General features: G+C 42.8%; 1 protein-coding gene across 5 annotated transcripts in view; it reads left to right on the top strand.

The window, feature by feature from the left end:
- The first annotated feature begins 12,948 nt into the window (after positions 1–12,948).
- CHRDL1 (chordin like 1) overlaps positions 12,949–20,323 on the top strand; it is a 38,504-nt gene continuing 31,129 nt past the window's right edge. For all 5 annotated transcript variants that reach the window (XM_054388637.1, XM_054388636.1, XM_054388635.1 and 2 more), the window contains exons 1-3: positions 12,949–13,039; positions 15,004–15,116; positions 19,741–19,834. In XM_054388637.1, coding sequence (XP_054244612.1) covers positions 12,949–13,039; positions 15,004–15,116; positions 19,741–19,834 — 298 coding nt within the window. The remainder of the gene's footprint in view (positions 13,040–15,003; positions 15,117–19,740; positions 19,835–20,323) is intronic.

Below are 20,323 nucleotides of genomic sequence, written 5' to 3'. Positions count from 1 at the left end.
GTCAAAGACTAAATGACATTTATTAATTCTCTGTGTATTCCAAGAAAACATCAAGATCCTCCCTCACAAACAAAATACTATAAATGTTCAACAAGTCAGAGGTGCAACATCTGTGGTCACCAGAGACCAAGTCTGGGCTTTCCAAATCTAGGAGAGAAAGAAACCCAAAGGAATAAATGTCTCACCTCCTAGGAGCTGGGTTCCAGACAGCTGTTTGCTGTACTCCTGTCCACGACAGCTCAGGTGCCATGCCTGAATGTACTTATAGAGAAATTGTATCAGCACTAAAACATCAAAATTGGATTATACTTGGATACATGCTGGCAAAGTATTTGCAGTGGATTCAGAACAGCTGGCGATTGGCCACACCCACATAATATTCCTGAAGTCAGATAAAATTTAACAGCAGTAAATTAAGAAACTTTGCGAACTCCAAAGCACTCCCTCAAACTTGGGCCAAAACGATGCACTGGCACTCAACATGCTCTAGAAGGACTTTTTCCTTCTGCCAAAAGCTGTAGATCAGATAAGAAACACTGGGCTGTGGACCACAGGGATAGGGATGCTGTTGCTGGAGAAGGCCGAACTTTGGAAAAGCCTTTGTGGCAAGGACTAAGGAAGTTGCAACTAAAATACTTGCAAAGAGAAAAGGAGTGGAGCTGCTGGGTTGGGGCATATACAGCTCTCAGCTGAATAACATTCTGGACAGGGGATGTTATTAGAATCTGCCTCTGCTGAGCTCTCTTTAACCACCACTGTGCTCCTCACTGACAAATCTCCAGGGGGAAAGGGAAAAATGAATTGCTATGGTACATAAAAACATCCCTTCCAAAGAGATATTTGGATGTTCAGAAGGAATGGGGAGGTACTGGGGAGAAGACAGAAAGAACAGTAAAAAGTATTAAAGGGGTGACCTCAGCTCTAGTACCTATTGAGCTAAACTGTGAAATTTGTACTTATTTCAATGACCTCAGTGGAGTTGCTTACACACAGCAGTGCTCCCCTCAAGCAATTACACATTGCCATGTCTGGACGCTGTAACCACAAGACCATTCACAACCAGTCTAGAGGAAAAGCACAGCCTTGCAAGAGCCCTTCCCTCTAATTCAGGACTGAGATTTAAAAGATTCTTCCCATCTCTTAGAAGTGAAAGGGGGGAGGATCTGTCTGATTGTATCTGTGACCCTGGCAACTCTTATCAAGCAGAGACAGCTGAGTCACTAATATTTAGAAAAATAACATAATTGACTGTATTCAGCCCTGTGGAGGACCCCCGCTGGGTATTCACAGTTAAACATTAGCAACTCAGTCATTTCTGGCAGCCTTTGTGAAGGGTTGCCAGACTGTAGATTCAATCAGATGACCTCCAACAAACTGATTTCCACTGCAAATGTCTTGAAAAAAAATACATTAGATCCTAAACAAATACAGCCCTTCCTCCCTCATTGAATGCCCCAAATCATACTACATCCTCAGCTAGATGTCCAGTCTGGACTTTATGAATGCAGGAGCTCTGTTATCACCACTGCCTAATGTGATTTAGCACCATCTGTGGACTGCACTCTTTAAAATCTGGGAAAGTGACGGTGTTGCAGCTAGATGCAGATTAGGATGCAAAATGATGTTGAAAAGGTAAAAACATTTGCATGTATCTTTCTTTTCCTCTTCTTTGGGCAATGTGACTATTCTGTTACCACTACTTTTTTATCCTTGGGCAGCTTATTTTTTTCCATTACTAGCCACTAAATTACTTTGATGTAAGAGGAACGAAGATGAACTGCTGGGTTCAGTGTTTTGTACTCCTCATTACATACACTGAAATAGTGCATTATGCTGAGTTGGAATACTTATTTTCTTCTCGGTAATCTATACTAAAAGCGATTAATATACCACTAAGGCAACTAGAAATGAGATTTTAAAACTCCGTGTTTTACATAGGGCTTTGTGAAAAGCCCTACAATAAAACAACCAATGTGGACACTACTTGTTAACACTATGATAATGAAATCAGCTAACACCTTCACTACACCTTGTAATTGCTTCTCATAAGACATTTCTACATCTGCTTTTTTTCTAACCTAAGTAAGTCTGAAATGCTACCAAAGCCTCACCTTTCTTGCACACATCAGTGTTTAAGGAAATACAAAGAAACAGATCAGAGATGAATTCTGAAGATATTCCTCCAGAGAGAAGCTTAACAAAACAATGTTTTAAAATAATATATCCAACAGCAAAAAATGATAACAGGATAAGAGCTATTGTGAAAAAATTATCCAGAAAGCAATTGACAAGCATTTTCTCAAATGGCATTGCAATTATTCTTTGTACAGGGTACAAAATAATACACTAAGGGTACTTAGAGAGAGGAAACTTCTCTTTATATATAGTGCAGAGACACTGCATCAAGTTTAGTCTGATTTTTTTTCCCTCAATGTTCCCTGCTGAGCAGTGCCACAATTAATCAAGCTTTCTAGGTTTTAGTTAATTGCTGGACCCAAATAAATTGGTTTGTACTGGCATTGGTCCAGGTCTGATAATTTCACAGCCTTGGAAACTGCTGCATGTTCACACAAGAACCTTGCAAGCAGGGAGCTGGGATGAAAAGAATAAAAGAAACGCTTGTTCTGTGAGGTTCCATTAATACTTAAAAAGCCAGCCCACTAGCAACAGTGTCTTCACTGTTTGTTTTTCTTCATGTGTTTTATACTGATGTTTTTGATGACAAAAGGAAATCCCTCCCCTTTCCTTATTTTAAACTTTTTTTCTGTAGACAGTTATTCTCAAAGAGCCATTTCTAATTTCACCAGTATCCCCTTGGAAATTTCCACTGTTCCCATCATTGTGGCTCTTTGACACGGCTCAGTTATTTTTAACCTCTCTACGATTTTATTCATATATACAATTTTATTCATATGAAAAGATCACCACCTTCTGCTGAAGAAAAGATCAAGACTGGCTCTATGAACTAAACCAGAGAGACAAATGGTCCCACACTCTGGCCCTAGTGCACTGCTGGTGAGTACCACTCACAGTCAGTTGGATGCTGGATTCAGAGGACAACACAGCTTTTCCTTGGTGTGCAGTCACAACCAAGCAGGCTGGTGTCACAGTTCAGTGCAAGTCAATGTGTTGAGGTCTGCTATAAAGTAAATACACAATATTGTTGTCAATGTGAAGACAAGTCCACAGATATGAGTCCATTTTATAACTGGACTCAATCATATGAAGGACTTTGTGTCCTCAGCTCTTGCTGGTAGCAATGGGATTTGTGAGTGCTCAGTCCCTGGCAGGCTCTGGCTGCATGCTGGCACACATTAGACTTTGTTCTCCCTAGAGAAGGCTCATTTGGCAAGTTCAGTTTTACTAATGGGTTTCAAAAGCAATCTCACACCAGCAAGTTTCTGAGCAAAAGAATTACATAATACCCGAGGTGTTCAGTAACCTCTTGTTATTGTCTTTGGCTCACCAAGGCGAGATTAGCAGCACTAATCACAGCTTTACAAAAGTCTGTTTGAATAGCAATGGGAGCCTCCTCCAGTCTGCCTCAACTCCTCTTGTCATGCCTTGGAAGTCAGGACGGACTGGGTTTATCTGGTGGATCTCAGCTGTAAAGAAGTGGCTCTTTATCGTGGTGTGACCAATCTGTAAGATTTGTGAAGGCTTTCCTCTTGCAGAACTACACCCTCAGCAAGTGCAAATCACCATGACTCTTTTAAACTCCTGTGGATTTCTACCAAGCCTGATCCCAGCCAATAATTCCAATGGCAGGGAAGAATGTCTACAGGGTTCATGTGAACAATACCATCTTCTGCTCTTTTCTAGAATGTATGCAAAAACATAGAAGGTAAAGCTCCTCCAAGGACTCTGAAATAATCACTTATAAGGATTATTTAATGCTGCTTTTCATTTGCTGGAAACAGTCACACTCTGTAGTGACTGTTTACACACTACAGAGTAGTAGAAGTGGTAGAAGCAGTAACTGTGTTGTGTGCAGCTTCCAGTCCACAAAATGGTGTTTATACAAGAGTCTAGAGGTGAGAATTTAGAATGAAGATTTGGACATGACATCTCAAGAAAAAAAAAAAAAAACAAACCTTTCAAGTTTCCTTAAACATGTGGCATCAGCTAGGGATTTAGAGCTCTCTTTTCAACTACTTTATTGACATTGTGCCTAAAACACCCATCACACTTAAATATAAGATGAAACAATGCAGAAGAAATTAATTACAAGTATTAATACTAAAAAGACAAAACGCCAAATCTCTCATGGTGATATAATGTTACTCTTTTCAAAGGGAATAAATTAGAAATCAGTGGTTTCTGTCAAAGATTACAATGCACCACTGACAGCAAGATGTACCTGAATTAGAAATTCAGCTCTCTGACTAAGAAGGTACAAGGAAGGATAAACCAGGCAGGAAAACTTTGTGGAAATGTCACAAAGATCAGCCCTTTCACATCTTCATTGTATCTTGTGTAGATTCCTTGGGTTCTTGCAAAAGTTTGAGCAATAATTGTTTCTACGTATCTTGGTAATGACTATTTCACTCTCAGTAAACCACTGAGCACTGTTTTGACACACCATGGGAAAGCTCATGCAGCTCTGAATGCACAAACCCTTCTGTATTCCGAAAAATCGTCTCACAACAATTGACATTACAGGTGTGAGAGAGAATTACAAGATCACACACACTGTGGTGGTGACAGGTATCAAATATCTGAAACGGATTTATTTAGATTAGATTACATTAGATTAGAAAAAGCTGCTGCTGAGCACTTTAAAATCAGTGCAAAATTCAGGAGAGCCTCACCTCTGCCTGCACGTGTATCTATCCTATACCTATGCATTGCTATTCTCAACATTCCACCTAACAAAGTGTCATTTGCTCTAGGTTGGAATGAATAACTGTGTGGTTCCCTTCTCCTGAACCTTCACGCTTGCTCCTGGCGGCTCTTGCGAGTGAATTCTTACCTGTGTATCTGGAAGTGAAATTGAGTGACATGCCTTTTATTGGCATTTTTTGAAGGACCAATGAAAGATTTTCAGACACTCTTCAGTCTCAGATGAATATGCCCACACCAAGGTAATGAGGAACTGGGCTGCAGTTTGACATTTTATGTGTTATTGTTATTTAGCAAATTGTACTGAAATCTCAGCTTTACACATCTGTATCACTGCTAAATAAGGAAATTAATTTCTAGTGCTAAAGGAGTGAAACTCCACCACAGATGAAGTCAGTGCTACAGAGTGAACAGGAGGGTGGAGAATGCTCATGACCCTCCTATGCCATAATCACAAAATCATGCACATCTGAAGCCCTTTTTGTTTAACACTACAAGTGAAGTTTGCTTGATGAACATCCAGAGCATATTCCCAGTATGATGGTAGTTGGAGGATTGATCCAAACCACAAAAAGTAATTTAGAGATTTTTATAAAATCCTGGGGAAAAAAATTATCATCTTAAGATTCATTTTCCAAAGGGCTCCACTGAATGCAAGAATAAAGGAATTCATTAGTTTAAGAACTTCCTTTGATATTTTTTCAGGAGTGAAAATTTGACCATAGATAATATTTTTTCTTGAAAGCAAAGAGAATAAAAAAGAAGACAGTGAAGTAAATGGAAGTTGTGTCATGTGTCTAACATCTCTCACAGCTCAATGTCTGTTTCAATTATGAAAACTCCACATGGTATATAAACATGTTAAAGCTGGCATGACTATTTTAGCTTTTTTTTTTTTTAAGCTTTATTTTTCTTTCCCCTCACAAAACCTGAGAAATAATGGCAGGATACCTACATACTGCTCAGATCCTGTGACACACAGCACAAGGAGATGGACTTCTGCTGTCAGTGTCACAGTTTATTAGCTGCTTAACTTCCATTACATTTAATGAGAATTACATGGCTAAATCCCTGTGCTCTTAAAAACTTGGGGCATCCTCTTAGGGCAATCTCTAACACTCACTCTATGGGGAGAAACTCTTTCCTCTCTAGACACCAGCACACAACATATTTTGAGCAGTGAGTTCTGTGTAGTAGCATGAATAGTAACAACTACCTATCTGATGCTTCTCTGAAGCTCTCTGTGTCGCACATGTGCAGCAGCCCTGAACTTCACAAATTATAGTAACTGAGAAGGGCACAGAGCACGGTGTTTGCTAGGTCTTATCAGTGCTATGGTAAAAGGGGAACGAGACAGACTCCCTCACACAGGGCTGTATTAGCTGTGGGACAAGGCAAAGCACAGTGGACTGTAGCAAGACACAAGGAGTACGAGCTTTTAATTGTATTTACTCCTCAGTGATACTTACAGCTGGGAGAAGAGAAACAGCTTGGGCATAGGTGCAGCACCAGCAGGATGCACAGGCACTAGCAAACCCTGCAAGCTCAGCAAGAGTCACTCACTAAGACACCATCTGTGAGCATTTCATTCATGCATCATGTCTAGAATGTGTCATATTCTCTTCTGCGCTAGCAACAGTTAATACTTGCTGTGACAGCACACCATGTGAAGAGGTATGACAAGAAACAGATGCAGCCTTTGTACATCGTCAAGGAAGAAGCAGATCCTGACAACTTTAAACTGTGTCACCACTCAAAAGCCCTCAGGGACATCACAGCAACTGATGAACAGCATGGCCTGAGCAGCAGGGCTAAGACTAAGAGTAAGACTAGGGTGCCCTTGCAAGTCTGAGTTTCCACCATGTTGCCTATCCAGTGAATCCTAAGCCCTCACCTGGGAGAAAGCTTCTCTCAGCCAATCCTCTACAATCTAAATCTGCCAAAGAGTGGGAAAGGGGCTCAATTTCGTATATCTCCATGTTCAGCAAAGGTCTTACACCTGAGTCTCCAGAGACCATCAGACACCATCATCTTCTGAACAATCTAACAGATGCAGTGGAAAGTGCTGGAATCTGTAGCAACTTTCCTAATGCACTTTCTTTTTGTAAAATAATTCAGGTCACAGAGTCTATAGAAAATATTTCACCTCTCAGTACTACTACACTACTTCTGAAGAATACTACAATGATTACTGTTGTCTTCATCTGCACACTCTGGTCTTTGTATCAGCACAGAGAAGTAAATACACGTGATGACTGCTGTCTAGAAGTTTGAGAGAGATGAAGAGCTGAGCTGCGTTGCATAAGTTGTTGTGGAGGAGCTCCACAGAGTAAAACCAAGCTCTGCTCAGGCCTAAAGCTGCACCTACCAAAATCATGCAAGTCTGATAAACGCAAACTATCAAGCTTGCCCATCAGGATCTGTGGATTCCTACTCACAAAAATCTGCAAACTCTTTCCTCATCAGAATTGCAAATTGTGTATTTGGTTGTGAGCAACTCACACTCCCCAGGATGGTGAAAATGACACCATCCCAATGTTCATTTTGGTCACTACTATCCATAAAGAGAATACAGCTTCTAATCAACGACATGCACAACAGAACAAAACCCTTGCAGACTAAAGACCCACATGGAGAACCAAACCTTCATCCAACAGTAACACAGGAATTCAGAAAATCAAACCATTCTACTGTATTTTGAGAGCCCATGCAATGCCCCTTTTCTGCAAAGAAATGATGTCACTAACGGCATTTTAATATCTCATAACTCCTCTGAAATCTGATGTCATATCAGTTTAATTCCAACACTGTAGGGAATGGATTGACTTTTGATTTAGAGGAAACACTACCACATGGAGAGTCACCAGCACAACTTCAACATCCTGTAAGGACAGTGAGACAAAAATGAAGAGCATCACTGCACTAAATCCAAGAAGCATCCCTGATGATGCAATCTAGCTTAAATTTAGAGCTACCAAAGGACGTACACAATCTACCACATCTTGCTGAACTGTTCCAGGAACAAACTCCTTTCCTTTCACAATATGATCCTGATTTCATTTGACTTCATTTCCCTTCAGTGTTACACCTTTCACTTCTACATTTCCTTGTAGTGTCTGAACTCAGTTTCTGAGACAAGATCAGTGGCACTAGTGAAGTGGTAGTAGGGTGAGCATTACTACTGCTCCCAGACAGGCAAAGGCAGCTCCTAGCAAAGTCCCTCCACCCTATGTCAGTGGGAAGACTCTTATTGGCTATGGGTCTAGCTGTTTGCAGACTGGGACAGGCTTGGTTCAGTTGCCAATCTGAGTGCATATGTTATTCATATGTAATGTATCTCACAGGCTGAGCCTGCACAATCTAACCCTACACAACATATAAAGGAACAGCATTACTATGGTCCCACTATTTAGAAGCATATGTGTACACACTTAATTCTCCTCTCCATGAGCATGGCTATACCTCTGCAGGACCAGAGTGTGCACAGCTCAGATTCTCTGCTTTCAGCTGCAAATTCACTGTCCTGATTCAGAGTTGCCATTTGTTTAACCATTTGCCCATCCCTGTTTCATACAGTGGCTCTTCCAAAGGTATCAGCCTACGCCAGTAGCCACCACATCCAGGACTAAGAGCTTTATTGATGCTCTTTCCTTAGGAACACAGGCTTCTGCCTCTGCATAGCAAGGCAAAGTGTCTGTGACACTGAAGCAGGCATGGAGCAGGGTTTTCAAAACACTTAGCTCCAGAAAGAAGTTTCTTTCTCTTTTCCTTTTTTTAAGAGCTATAAAGTTGCATTTTACTAATATTTAACCCTAGTTAGTCATAATGTAACATTACAAAACTCTTAGTAAGTCAACTGTCCTTTCCTCATGCTAGCATAAGGTTTCACCATACACTGTATTTTCAGTATTTCATCAAGCTGAGTTACAATGGAAGAAATTAAAGTTCTGCTCAATTTTCAGCCTTCTGAAAATACCTACCAAGCCTGGGAGGTGTATGACCTCCCAGCAGTGCTCCCCAAACACCCTGATCCCAAACTAGGGGAAATAGTTTGTAATTTGTTTCTCTGCGTGATGTCCTTTCATACCTCACCCTTTTTCTCAGATCATTTGTCAAGGGTTCACTGATCTCTTCTTATTAGTTACAGGGCTACAAGAAGACAGAAAAAGAATGTTTGACCAAGCATATAATGTCATGACTCATGGGTTTAATTTAGTTCCACCAGAATCTCAATATGACCTTGAAACCTTCTAAGACAGTAAATCAGACCGAAGGGTATCAGAAGAGGGTGTCTGACAAATCCCACTGGACGCTAGCTCTGCCGAGTCCGCGCCAGAGGGCACCGCGACTGTGGAAAGCCCATTAAAAAGCCATCTCGGTGTAGAGTCCCCTCCCCAGGAAAACCGCCCGTGGGGCTGGGTCACCAGGGAGAGAGCCGTGCTCTGCTTGAGCAACCTCCCGCCCGCCGGGTGCTGGTCCTGCCGCCCGCAGGTGGTTCCCGCACGGAGGGAGGGGAGACGGTCGAGGAGGCGCCGAGCCCCCCGCCCCGAAGAAAGCTTCTCTCCCCCCGACCCCCCATCGCGGAGCAAACTCCACCCCGGGCCGTGTCAGTCACGCTGCCGTGCCGGGCGGCGAGAGCGGGAGAGGAGGGGGCCGGGGCGGGAGGCGGACCGCGGGCTGCTCTACTGCTCCTCCCGCCGCTCCAGTGCCGGCGGGGCTGCGGGGTAGGACCGGCTGCCTAGCATCCTCCGGCCGCGGGGCCTCGCTGTGCTCCCCGCTGGGGCAGGAGTGGCAGGTGTCCCAGGCTGGACAGCCCGGGACCTTCCGGAGCGCCCTCCCCACAGCGTCCCCTCAGCTGGGACTTAGCAGATCCTCTCGTCCATCGGGGAGCTGCCGGTGGCGGCTACCGGAGGATCCGTCGGTTTCCGTGTTGCCCTCTCACCACCGCCGCTACAGGAGAGAAAGGAAGACCTAAAAGCCCGTGCGAGCGGCGGGAGGAGATGATGGCAACGTGAGCGGGGAACGGAGCCGTCTGGCCGGAGCGCCCCCGTACCCCAGCGCAGCGGAACAAGCGGAGCCGCACGGCTCCCGCAGCCGAAGCCGCTGTCGGCGGTGTCCAGGACCCGCCGCTGAGCGGAACGGCCTCCAGCCCTGTCGCAGGTTTGTGAGCTCTTCTTTCCTAGGCAAGACCCGAAGAAGGCGCAGTCCCGCTGCCGGAGGCGCTGCCCTGGGGGCCGGGGTCGCGGCACAGGCAGCCCCACGGGGGTACCCGCCGCCTCCCGTGTGGTCAGCCCGGCTTGTCTCGCCCTGCCATGGCGGGGACCGGCCGGTATCCTGCCGCCCACCGCCGGCACGTAGCTCGGGAGAGCCCAGCGGCTCGGACTGGGACTCCGCCGACGGCAACCCGCGACCTCAGCTTCCCTCCCGATTCCGGGAGGGGCTACGGGGCGCTCCCCGGGCTCCGCGCCCGAGGGCCGGCTGCGCTGCGAAAGCGGCGGAACCAGGAGCCTCTGGCCACGGCTCGCTTGGAGACTCGCCTGCCGCAAAACCACCCCCCGACGGTAAGGGCTCGCAGCGTGGCCTGCGGGAATAACGGCTCAGGGAGAGCGGCGGGAGGTACGTGTGCCCGCTCCGTGCGGCGCAAGGACAGCCCAGCCGGGCCTACCGTTTCTGGCCGTGTGTCAGCCAGCGACGGCTGGTGACATCGCTCAGGGCATAGCGTCCTTCGGCAAAGTCTCCCTTGCTCTTTGAGGGTGGTTGTTTTGCCTTCATGGGAAAACGTGGCGAGGCCGGGCGTTGCCACTTGTTGTTCCTGATGTGGCGTTAAAGCCAGACACGTGTGCCTGATTCCAGGGAGCGGTTGGTGTTAGGAGTGGAGCGCTTTCATTGTTTCTGCTTAAGCAGAAGACACACCAATAATTAACAGGTTAACCCTAACTGAGATTATTTAAATTCAGGAATATTTTCAGGACATTGCCCTTTGGGGAAATGAAGGGAGTGTGCTAATAGAAGTATGCATTTATATTTGGAGTAACAACAATACAGAAATTACAGAGAATTAAGAAAGACATCAAAAGTCTCCATCCCGTTTCTGTTATTAACTCCTCCATTTCACATAATCATGTGGCATCTCTGAGCCTAAGCAGTCCAGGTGTTAAAGTGTGCTTCCTTTTGAAGGCCTGACATGTGAAGTGGATAATGTCTGAGCCTTTCTGTCCGAATTTTAGCCTGTCTGAAGAACAGGTAAAGCACTGCACAAAGGATGGCTGTGCTTCATTTAAAAATATTGTTTGCTTAAGCAACCTCCAAGAAGGCCAAAATACTTAAACATTCACATTTCTGCTAGACTCAGGGATATGCTACTGTTGTTCTCAGCATGGGACTTAAAATGACGAGGTTTTAATTCTAAACAAGTGTTTAAAAGGTTGTTTGGCTTAAAAGTGACCTGTGTGATTTGAACATGTTGAAAGGAAAAAATGACTTAAACTTTTCTTCTGATACAGGAATATTATTCTCAGTTTCGAAAATACATGGAAGATTGTATTTTGTTACTGCACAGGGAGTGTGCTTTTAAAATAGTGGGGGTTTTGGAATGTTTTCAGATGCAACTTGTATTGTTTTGAATAAGCTTACTGAGTATAGACAGAACAGTTGTACAGATTTGATTAGTTAAGGAAGATGTCCACTTTGGTTGTGGTTTGGGAGAGTAGGGAACCCTTAAACAATAGAGGCAATAAAAACATTGATAAAATCAGATTACCCACCCTTTGTTACAATATTATGGATCAACAGTCTTAATAGAGAGATTTTCTTGTTATGTGCTTGTTAACTTACTCTTTGGTTAAATTCTCTAGGTCATCCACCACTTAATCCTGACTGTAGGTATGCAAATATTCTTTCCTGCTTTGGTTATCTGTGAGTTGAAGCACACATCTACTATTTCCATGAAATCTGAAGAGGTCAAACTAGTTTACAGAGCAGATTGTTTATTTTTCCAATAGTGAATCTCTTTCCCCCCCCCCCCCCCCCCCCCACTTTGTAAAGCTAATTGTGAGTCAACATCTTGAAATCAGCCCAAATATTTCCAACACTATAATTATGGGCAAGTATCCTCTGGGGAGATAACACTTTTGCAATGAATTCTGGATTCTGAAAACAGCAGAGCATCAGCATATCTCTCAATTTAGACTCTTAGGTTGGCTATCAAAAATAAGTACATTCTGCTTTAGTTAATTATTTCTGCCCTTACATTTTGCATTATAAAATAATTCACCTTTTAAAAGACAGAACAAGATAGACAGAATGGCACATGCAGCAGGTCTGATACCATCTCTATACCACACAGAGGGTAAGTTCAGATTTGCTCCATGTGTGGGATTTTGACGTTACAGATCCACAAGAACAAAGATGACATGCCATTCCCCCATTCTACATTTAGACATCAAGGCAACAGAAGGGTTAACTCTAGAAAAATTAATCATCCACAATCCCAGAAAAATGATAGCTGGGTGAGGGGAGGAGGGGTTAACTGAGTGATGGTAGAAGCCTGTTGGATGCAGTGAGGAAAACTCCCAATGACTACAGCATGGCCAGCACTGAACCATGAGTGTGGATCTCTACAGCACAGAGCCACCAAGACACCAGGTCCACCCCAGGTTAATTTTATGATGATGCAAAGACGTTACAATTGACACCTCGGTTTCCTAAGGTACATCCAAAAGAGCCAATCTGCAGGAACATTTCCCAAACTAGTTTCTTGTGAAAGAGAACTATTTGGATTGCTTGCTTGCCAGATTTCTCTGCTTTGGAGTAAAATAAGGACTTTATTAGAAGTAATAAAGTTTTCAGCTTCGATGAGTGGGAATGTGGCCCCTTTTCCAAAAATGAAATGATCTGAAGCCAAAGCTGTTTCCGTGAAGTGAAGATCCATGATAGACACAGTTTTTTTGGATCTGGCAGTTTAGGATTTCTGTGTGCTGGATGAAATCATGTCAGTGAAGATAAGTATCTTACAAGATTTTAGTTTAATTAATTTAATCTTTTCTTTCCCAACAGCACAACATTCTCTGCTTTGGAGGCTCTTAACTTTTCCTTTTGTCGATAAAGATGAGAAGGAAGTGGATATTGGAAGATTTTATCTTTTTTGGTGTGCTCTGTCTCCTTTTCATAGATGGAGGTAAACTAGAACAAGTAAAACGTAAGTAGCCTTCAAGCAAAGCTGTCACAATCACCCACTTTTGACATTTCACTTCTGTTGATAGAGGTGGTTCAGAAAATGTCTTTCCACAAGAATGTCCTAAACTGTGGATCTGAGTTCAAAACCTTCTAACATTCTTCTTCCTCCTGATCTGCCATTTGGTAGAATCAGGGCATACCCACGTTTCACCCATGTTTGGGGCGCATTTTCCTAAAGCTGTACAAGTTTCGTTGTATCACAAAGAACAGATCAGTTGGAGAATCTGTTTCATTTCACATACCCTGAATCAAGAGAGTACTTAATTCCATTTCAGTGACCTCTGTAAACATCTGAGGGATTATCTGGATTTTGTCCCATGCGTAAGACTATTGTGCTGAAGTTTTCAGTTAGTGTAAAACTCGTCCAAGACTAGTCTGTTGTGTTCCAAAAACAACCTCATATGAACTGGATTAGATACATCCTTGGAGAAAATTAAGAGTGTAAGCACTGTCAAAAACTTGATGAGAAGAACTGAAAAGAATACAAACAAACAAAGGGAATGTTTCTACAAAGCCTGTCATCCGTGGGAGATGTTAACACATTTCAGAAAGCATGGCAAGGAAGAATAACTGCCCAAAAACAGTCTAGGAGTTATTGGTGTAGTTCACTTACACAGCCTTGCTACTAGCTGTCGGAAATACTCTTCCCACCTGCACAGGATGGATTTTGGCTGCCTTCTTACATAAGATCATTTGCCCTTGAGAAGCAGTTAAAATTTTCAGTCTCAGAAGCAGCAGCTTCTGCTTCTAAGGAAGTAAATTAAAATAAAATAAAATAATTTAAAAAAAGAGTGAGTCCCAAAGGAGGCCATCTTCTCTGTCAAACTTAAAAGAAAACAGTATGCAAGTATCCCTGCTCAGAGAAAGCACAGTGTGAGAAGTTACCAAACCCCACTTCAGCCTTCTGCTTTTTTATTTCTTGCAATTCGTTCGTCATGCTGTTGTGTGAAGTGAAAGCAGATCACAATTGCTACTAATAATCCCTCCTTCTTGCTACCTGCTTTTAGCCCAGTAAATGTGAGGAATGTCCTTTGCTTAGATGATTACTTGGAAGACTGGTATTTTGATTCAGGTTTGATACCCTGAATTGACATCTATACCAAGGGTAATGAATTATTCTCAATTTGGACATCATTAAGATAACAGGAAGAAATTATCTCCTAGAAATATATGAGAAACACCCTTTATTGGAGCGAGTTGAGTTTCAATGTGAAACTGTAACGTGACAGAGAGACAGGGCAGCAATGCCTGACAGCTAGATGAATGTCTGCAAAACTGTACCTGTAAGATTCAAAGTGCTTAATGAGCAGAAAGATCTTAAAATATTTTCAATGCTGATGCATCTGTAGGTTAGCACAAATTGTTCTGAAATACTGTGACAAACTTTTTTATTAGGTTGTTAAAACATGGAGATACTGATCATGAAGTGTAAATGCTGTGCACTTACCTTCCTTCTGTGGTCCTGTTCTTCAAAATCTCTCTGGTGTACAACCTGGAGGTTTCCTGTCCCAAGCTGTTTGCTTTGGTTTTTACAGTGAAACTCGTTTCCTACAGACCTGTCTGAACAATCAAGCGCTTCCATTTTGTTACCTAACAGGATCTTAGCCTGTGGCTTAGCAGGTAAAAGGATAAACTCACCCTGTATGAAAGACATTTTGTCAGCTAGTGCAGGAGATACAATTTGGAAAAGATAGGAAGCCATGCTACGTGTTTTGGTTTGAGAGGTTAGAAACAATAGCACATGAAATTATGGATACTTCTGCTGCATGATTATCCAGGGAAAGAAAAAATAGTAATTATTTACAAAATTTTATGTACTGTCTACAAATGTGGTGTACAAAAACCACTGCACACGTAAAGCCATTTTTTTAAGGATGGAATGGGGCCATTCATTCATAGCACTTTCAATTCTTTACTATTTTACAGATTCAGATACATACTGTGTGTTTCAAGATAAGAAGTATCGCGTAGGAGAAAGATGGCATCCTTATCTAGAACCCTATGGCCTTGTGTACTGCGTTAACTGTCTTTGTTCAGAGGTAGGACTACTGATTTACTGACCCTACAGTTTCTTCTACTTGCTTAACTGATTAGAATCCTTTCTGATGCACCTACAATTCAGGAAAGCCCAGACCTTTATTCATTAGTGGATCCTGCAGGGAATAGGGGCAGGTGATACTAGCAAAGGGAAAACATTAACAGAGAAGGCCAATATTAGCAAAAAATACTTGCATGGGGTAGACAGAACAGCTCCTCAATTAGCCCAGAAGCTTTGTCAGTGCTGAGCATTACATCTTGAATAATTGGACCTCACTAACTAAATCTTTGTGGCTCCACCAATATGGAGGATATGCTGAACCTGAACTTGGTAGTGTTTTGATGTATGTAGCGTGGCCACATCTTTAGAGGCATTTCTAGTCAAAGCATCTGCTGCCCTAAAGTGCTGAAAAAACAGGTTTGGATATTGCCATTTGGAAACACCTATGAAAGAAGAATGAGATAGTGAAAAATGAGAAAAGAGTGTGGGGAGTACAGAGAATTGGGTAGGATGTGAAAGGACAGGTCCTTGGCTACCAACAATCGATGCCTGATACAAAGACACAGCAGTCACAGGTCTCCTAAGTATGTCATATACAGCTGAGGGGGACAGGAAAATTAGGGCAGGATATATCCCTTAGAATACTTTAAAATGACTAAACAATATGGGATCTTAATCACTAACACATGAGGCACTCCAGATGCTGAGTTTTGTCTGCTGTGTTTAATGCAGAATAAAGTTTTCTTGGCCATTTTCCCCCATGTAAGTGTAAAATATTGGGCCTCTGTGCAGCATTTGCTCTGAGGGATCTGCTACTACAATTTAGTGCAGAGATGCACAAACAGTAGTCCCACAAGCTTGGCTTGATCTCAGATCTGTGCAGCAGAATGCATTTGTAAGAGAAAAAGCAGTGTAGAAGAAATGGAAAAGCCCCTGATTATAGCAGAAAGGAGTTTCCACTTGCATTTTCTGATCTACATGCAGAACTGAGAACTCCCTCAGAGTCTGTGTGTGGTAAAACATTCACTATGTTGCTGGAAGGCTGTCCTGGGTGGGGATGAAATTCGCTGGAAACCCTGGAGATATGGATACAAATCATTGCTCAGTGATTTTTAGGAATATATTAGTCTATAGGGATGGGAAAGTGCATGGAATGCTCTTCTAAAGAACAGCACTGCTGTGATCCAGGCATCCCCACACACTGTAGGTCTCCAACAAATGGATATATTTTATTTCTTTCTTTCACACATGGGAATGGAAGACTGGAGTGACAGTTCAGGGAAACAAGGTCAGTAAAGAAGGAAACTGCTTCTGTTAATTATCAATTCATGCAGCTTGAAAGTGGTTCTGGACTCCTCCACTTTGTGGTTTGTTCTGTTTTGCCTTTGTTGTATGGTGAGGGTCCAAAATGTACCTTGGGGTTAATTCAGCACTGACCATGCTGAGGGATTTCTGGGATGTGACTCTTGTTGCCTGGAAGGAGGACTTCATATAACAACTGCAGCATCCAGCTGTTCATTTGAGCTTTGTTTTGGCCAAAAGAAACGCCCTCAGTAAAAGCTCCAGATCATCAAGAAACTCTCAATAATTTATAATTTTAACAAAATTAAGGTTAGATAAAGTATTAGAACACATGCCTTGATGTGCACAAGCACAGGTCTTAAACCAAATATTACAGAGTAAAAAATGAAAGTTAAGTGTGCCACAGACAGCAAATAAGAGAGACCTAAGTGCAACCTGCCTATGATTCCGTGGCATTAAATTAGTAAGGCAATGGATATGGACAGTCTGAAGCAGCAACTGAGAACACTACAAAGAAAAGCAAAAGTATCCCCTGGGGTCTTCATCACCAGTGTGACCAAAATTTCTTTGCTGGCCTCAGACATCATGATCCATGTGATCTCTGCACAAAAGAAGTCCTATCAGCCAGGCAACAGGCAGAGTTCTCTGCTGCATCCAGCTTGAGATCAGGGAAAAACAAACAAACAAACAAAAACCCCTTCCTGGTTTTGTGTGCATATAGTAAAGTATTACATACTTAAACCAGAATAAAACTAAACATAATTCAGGGTTGTCACCCTGTTCCCCCTTGCTTTTACAACTCCTCCTCCCCGCTAATACATAGTAGAGACTGTTAACTGTTACTGTCAGATAAATCAGAGCACTCACAATTTGTCAGATCATTATTTTATTCTCTAAATAGCAGCTTTTTGCTTGTGTTCATAGTCTTCAGGGACTAAAATGAATGCTCTTCACACTCAGCGCTGCTAACGCAGCTGGGAAGAGTCCTATTCAGAAGTGCTCACTGTGGCACTGACTCACAGAGGCCTCCAGGAGCTGAAGGCCTATTCTCAGGACTTAAGCAGGGCTTGGTCTCCCAAATATCACTGTGAGTCTAAGCGTAAGATCAGTCTTACCAGGTGAAAGATCAGTTGTAACTTATAATAATTATTTCTGTCCTGCTGCAAACTGAAGTAGCGCTGGCAGCACTGAGGAGGGAAGGAGCCCTGCAGAATTCACATCACAGAATTGTAGAATGGCTTGAGTGGGAAGGGAAGATCATCTAGTTCCAGTCTGCCTGTTGTGGGCAGAGACACCTCCTACTAGACCAGGTCTCTCAAAGCCTCATCCAGGCTGGTCTTAAACACTTCCAGGGTTGATGCATCTACATCCTCTCTGGGCAACCTGTTCCATTGTCTCATCACCCTCATAGTAAAGAACTTCTTTCTAACGTCCAGTCTAAATCTACTCTGCTCAAGTTTAAAACCATTACTCCTTGTCTATCACCACATGCCCTTACAAAATGTCACAGAATTGTCAGGGTTGGAAGGGACCTTAAGGATCATCTAGTTCCAACCTCCCTGCCATGGGGAGGACACTTTCCACTAGATCAGGTTGCCCAGAGCCTCATCCAGCCTGGCTTTAAAAACATCCAGGGATGGGGCTTCCACCACCTCCCTGGGCAACCTGTTCCAGTGTCTCACCACCCTCATGATGAAGAACTTCTTCCTAACATCCAGTGTGAATCTACCCACTTCTAGTTTTGTTCCAATCCCCTTAGTCCTACCACTACCTGACACCCTAAAAAGTCCCTCCCCAGCTTTCTTGTAGGCTCCCTTCAGATACTGGAAGGCCACAATAAGGTCTCCTCAGAGCCTTTTCTTCTCCAAACTGAACAACCCTAACTCTCTCAGTCTGTCCTCATAGGAGAGGTGCTCCAGCCCTCTGCTCATCCTGGTGGCCCTTCTCTGCATGTGTTCCAGCATGTCCAGATCTTTCTTGTAATAGGGGCTCTAGAACTGGATGCAGTACTCCAGGTGGGGTCTCATGAGAGCAGTGTAGAGGGGAAGATGTCCCTCCACAGCTTTCCTGTAGGCCCCCTTCAGCTAATCATGCACAGAAAGTAAACATGCACTTCAGGAGATTTTACAGGACTAGTAGTGAAAAGATAGTGATGCCATGGAAGCGGTCAGGTGAGCCTTTCTCCTATGGAAGTGCTTTACAGGCTCTCGGATCATCGTTTACTGAGCAAGGAGTTGTGCAGATCAGTGATAGTCCCTATCCTGCAAAGAGTCTACAGCCTAAAATTTGCTCCTCCCTTATAAAATCAGTATAATGCATTTCAATCATCATTGGAAACAGATGGCAATACCATTTTTGGTGTCCAAAGCAGATGCACAAATACAGTTCATGGGTAGTAATTATCTAACAGTGATTCCAGCCTGTGATCTGCAGGTAGATACTTACGAGTCAATGGGTTATTTTGAAGGAGATAGCTAGAAACACCTACGCATATGCTAGCTAAGGAAGACTGTACCTCCACTGGAAACATTTCAGTGCTCAAAAAGGCATATGAAAACAAAGTGGGCTTACTCCTGACACCACCTAAAGCTAGTGTCATAGCATAGTATCAGTGTTCGTGCTGAAAGATCTTTCCTGCCATAAACATGAGGAACTCAGAGCTAAATTAGGAGGATGAATTATAGATGGGAAATGGTAATTTGAAATGGATAGTCTTTTCTAGTTACGGACACTGGAGAATGAAAATTCCCTGTGTTTTAATTATAAATCAAACTTAGATGTGGTCAAATAGACTATTATGTTAATGACATGAATAATGAACAGTATTCCCAAGACTCGCTCATATTTCTTAGAAAAATGGCTGCTTACCAACTGCCAGATTTTGTCTGCTGGGGAACCCATAAAATGCAAACAAAAGACTCTCCACAGTTTTCAGGAACAATTACAGATGCTATTGTCTCTTGCGGTCTTGAACTAACCCTCAGTAGGGGATATCTCAGAGACCCACCATTCATTATTTGTGTCTTAGCTTTGGAAATGCAATTCTTAAGCATAATCTGCTCAAAAGAAAAACACAAATGAAGATTGTTACAGGCAATTTTTAGGCACTTCCTTTGATTTTAAGGTTTGTATGGATTTCTGCTGCGTTCTGATCTCCAGCATAAATTCAGAGGAAGTGAAAGTAGTCTGGTCTTACCCTGGTGTGAGTAACACGAGGATGTTGTAAAAAAGGCATGTTTTTAAATACCCAGATGCAGAATAGAGAACACAGAAACTGGTAAGACAGTCCATCTCATTGAAGATTGTATTATGTTCCCCTGCAGAACGGAAATGTACTGTGCAGCAGAATAAGATGTCCAAGTCTACACTGTCCTTCCCCTGTGCATGTACCACAGCTCTGCTGCCCACGATGCCCAGGTAATTCCTATTAATGACACAGGCCTTTCTGAAATAGTTATTTAATGTGCTGAGTAACAGCAACATTAAATATCTGTGTGGGAAAACTTCTGTGAAGTAAATGTCCTTCTATACCAATTTAGGTTTGTCCTGTGGTAAGTATTTCCTGTGGTGATTTCTAAAAGGAAATCAAAAGTATAGCTTTGGGAAGGGATTGGATAAACTACCAAGTTCAGTCCCCTATAATCCAGGCAGAAAGTAGCACAAGTTTCAGTGATGAGGTGTATGGACTGTCTGCTCCCCACTTCTTCCCTTATCTCTAAACTCCATCACAATAAACCCCCATCTTCCTAAGTTTCTAGTTTAGTGTTTTCTGTATGAGCAGGTTAAGATACATGGTTATTTGCAATGGTTCTCTGTTAAAAAGCAATTCAAAACTGCAGTGGCAAATGTACATTTGTATAGTATCACTGTACAAGCAACCTGGAAGCATTTGCCTTTTACATCTCA

Source organism: Indicator indicator, chromosome 17, assembly GCF_027791375.1.
Source record: "Indicator indicator isolate 239-I01 chromosome 17, UM_Iind_1.1, whole genome shotgun sequence".
NCBI lineage: Eukaryota > Metazoa > Chordata > Aves > Piciformes > Indicatoridae > Indicator > Indicator indicator.
The sequence above is the reverse complement of the archived record's forward strand: the minus strand, read 5'-3'. Positions and strand labels throughout refer to the sequence as shown.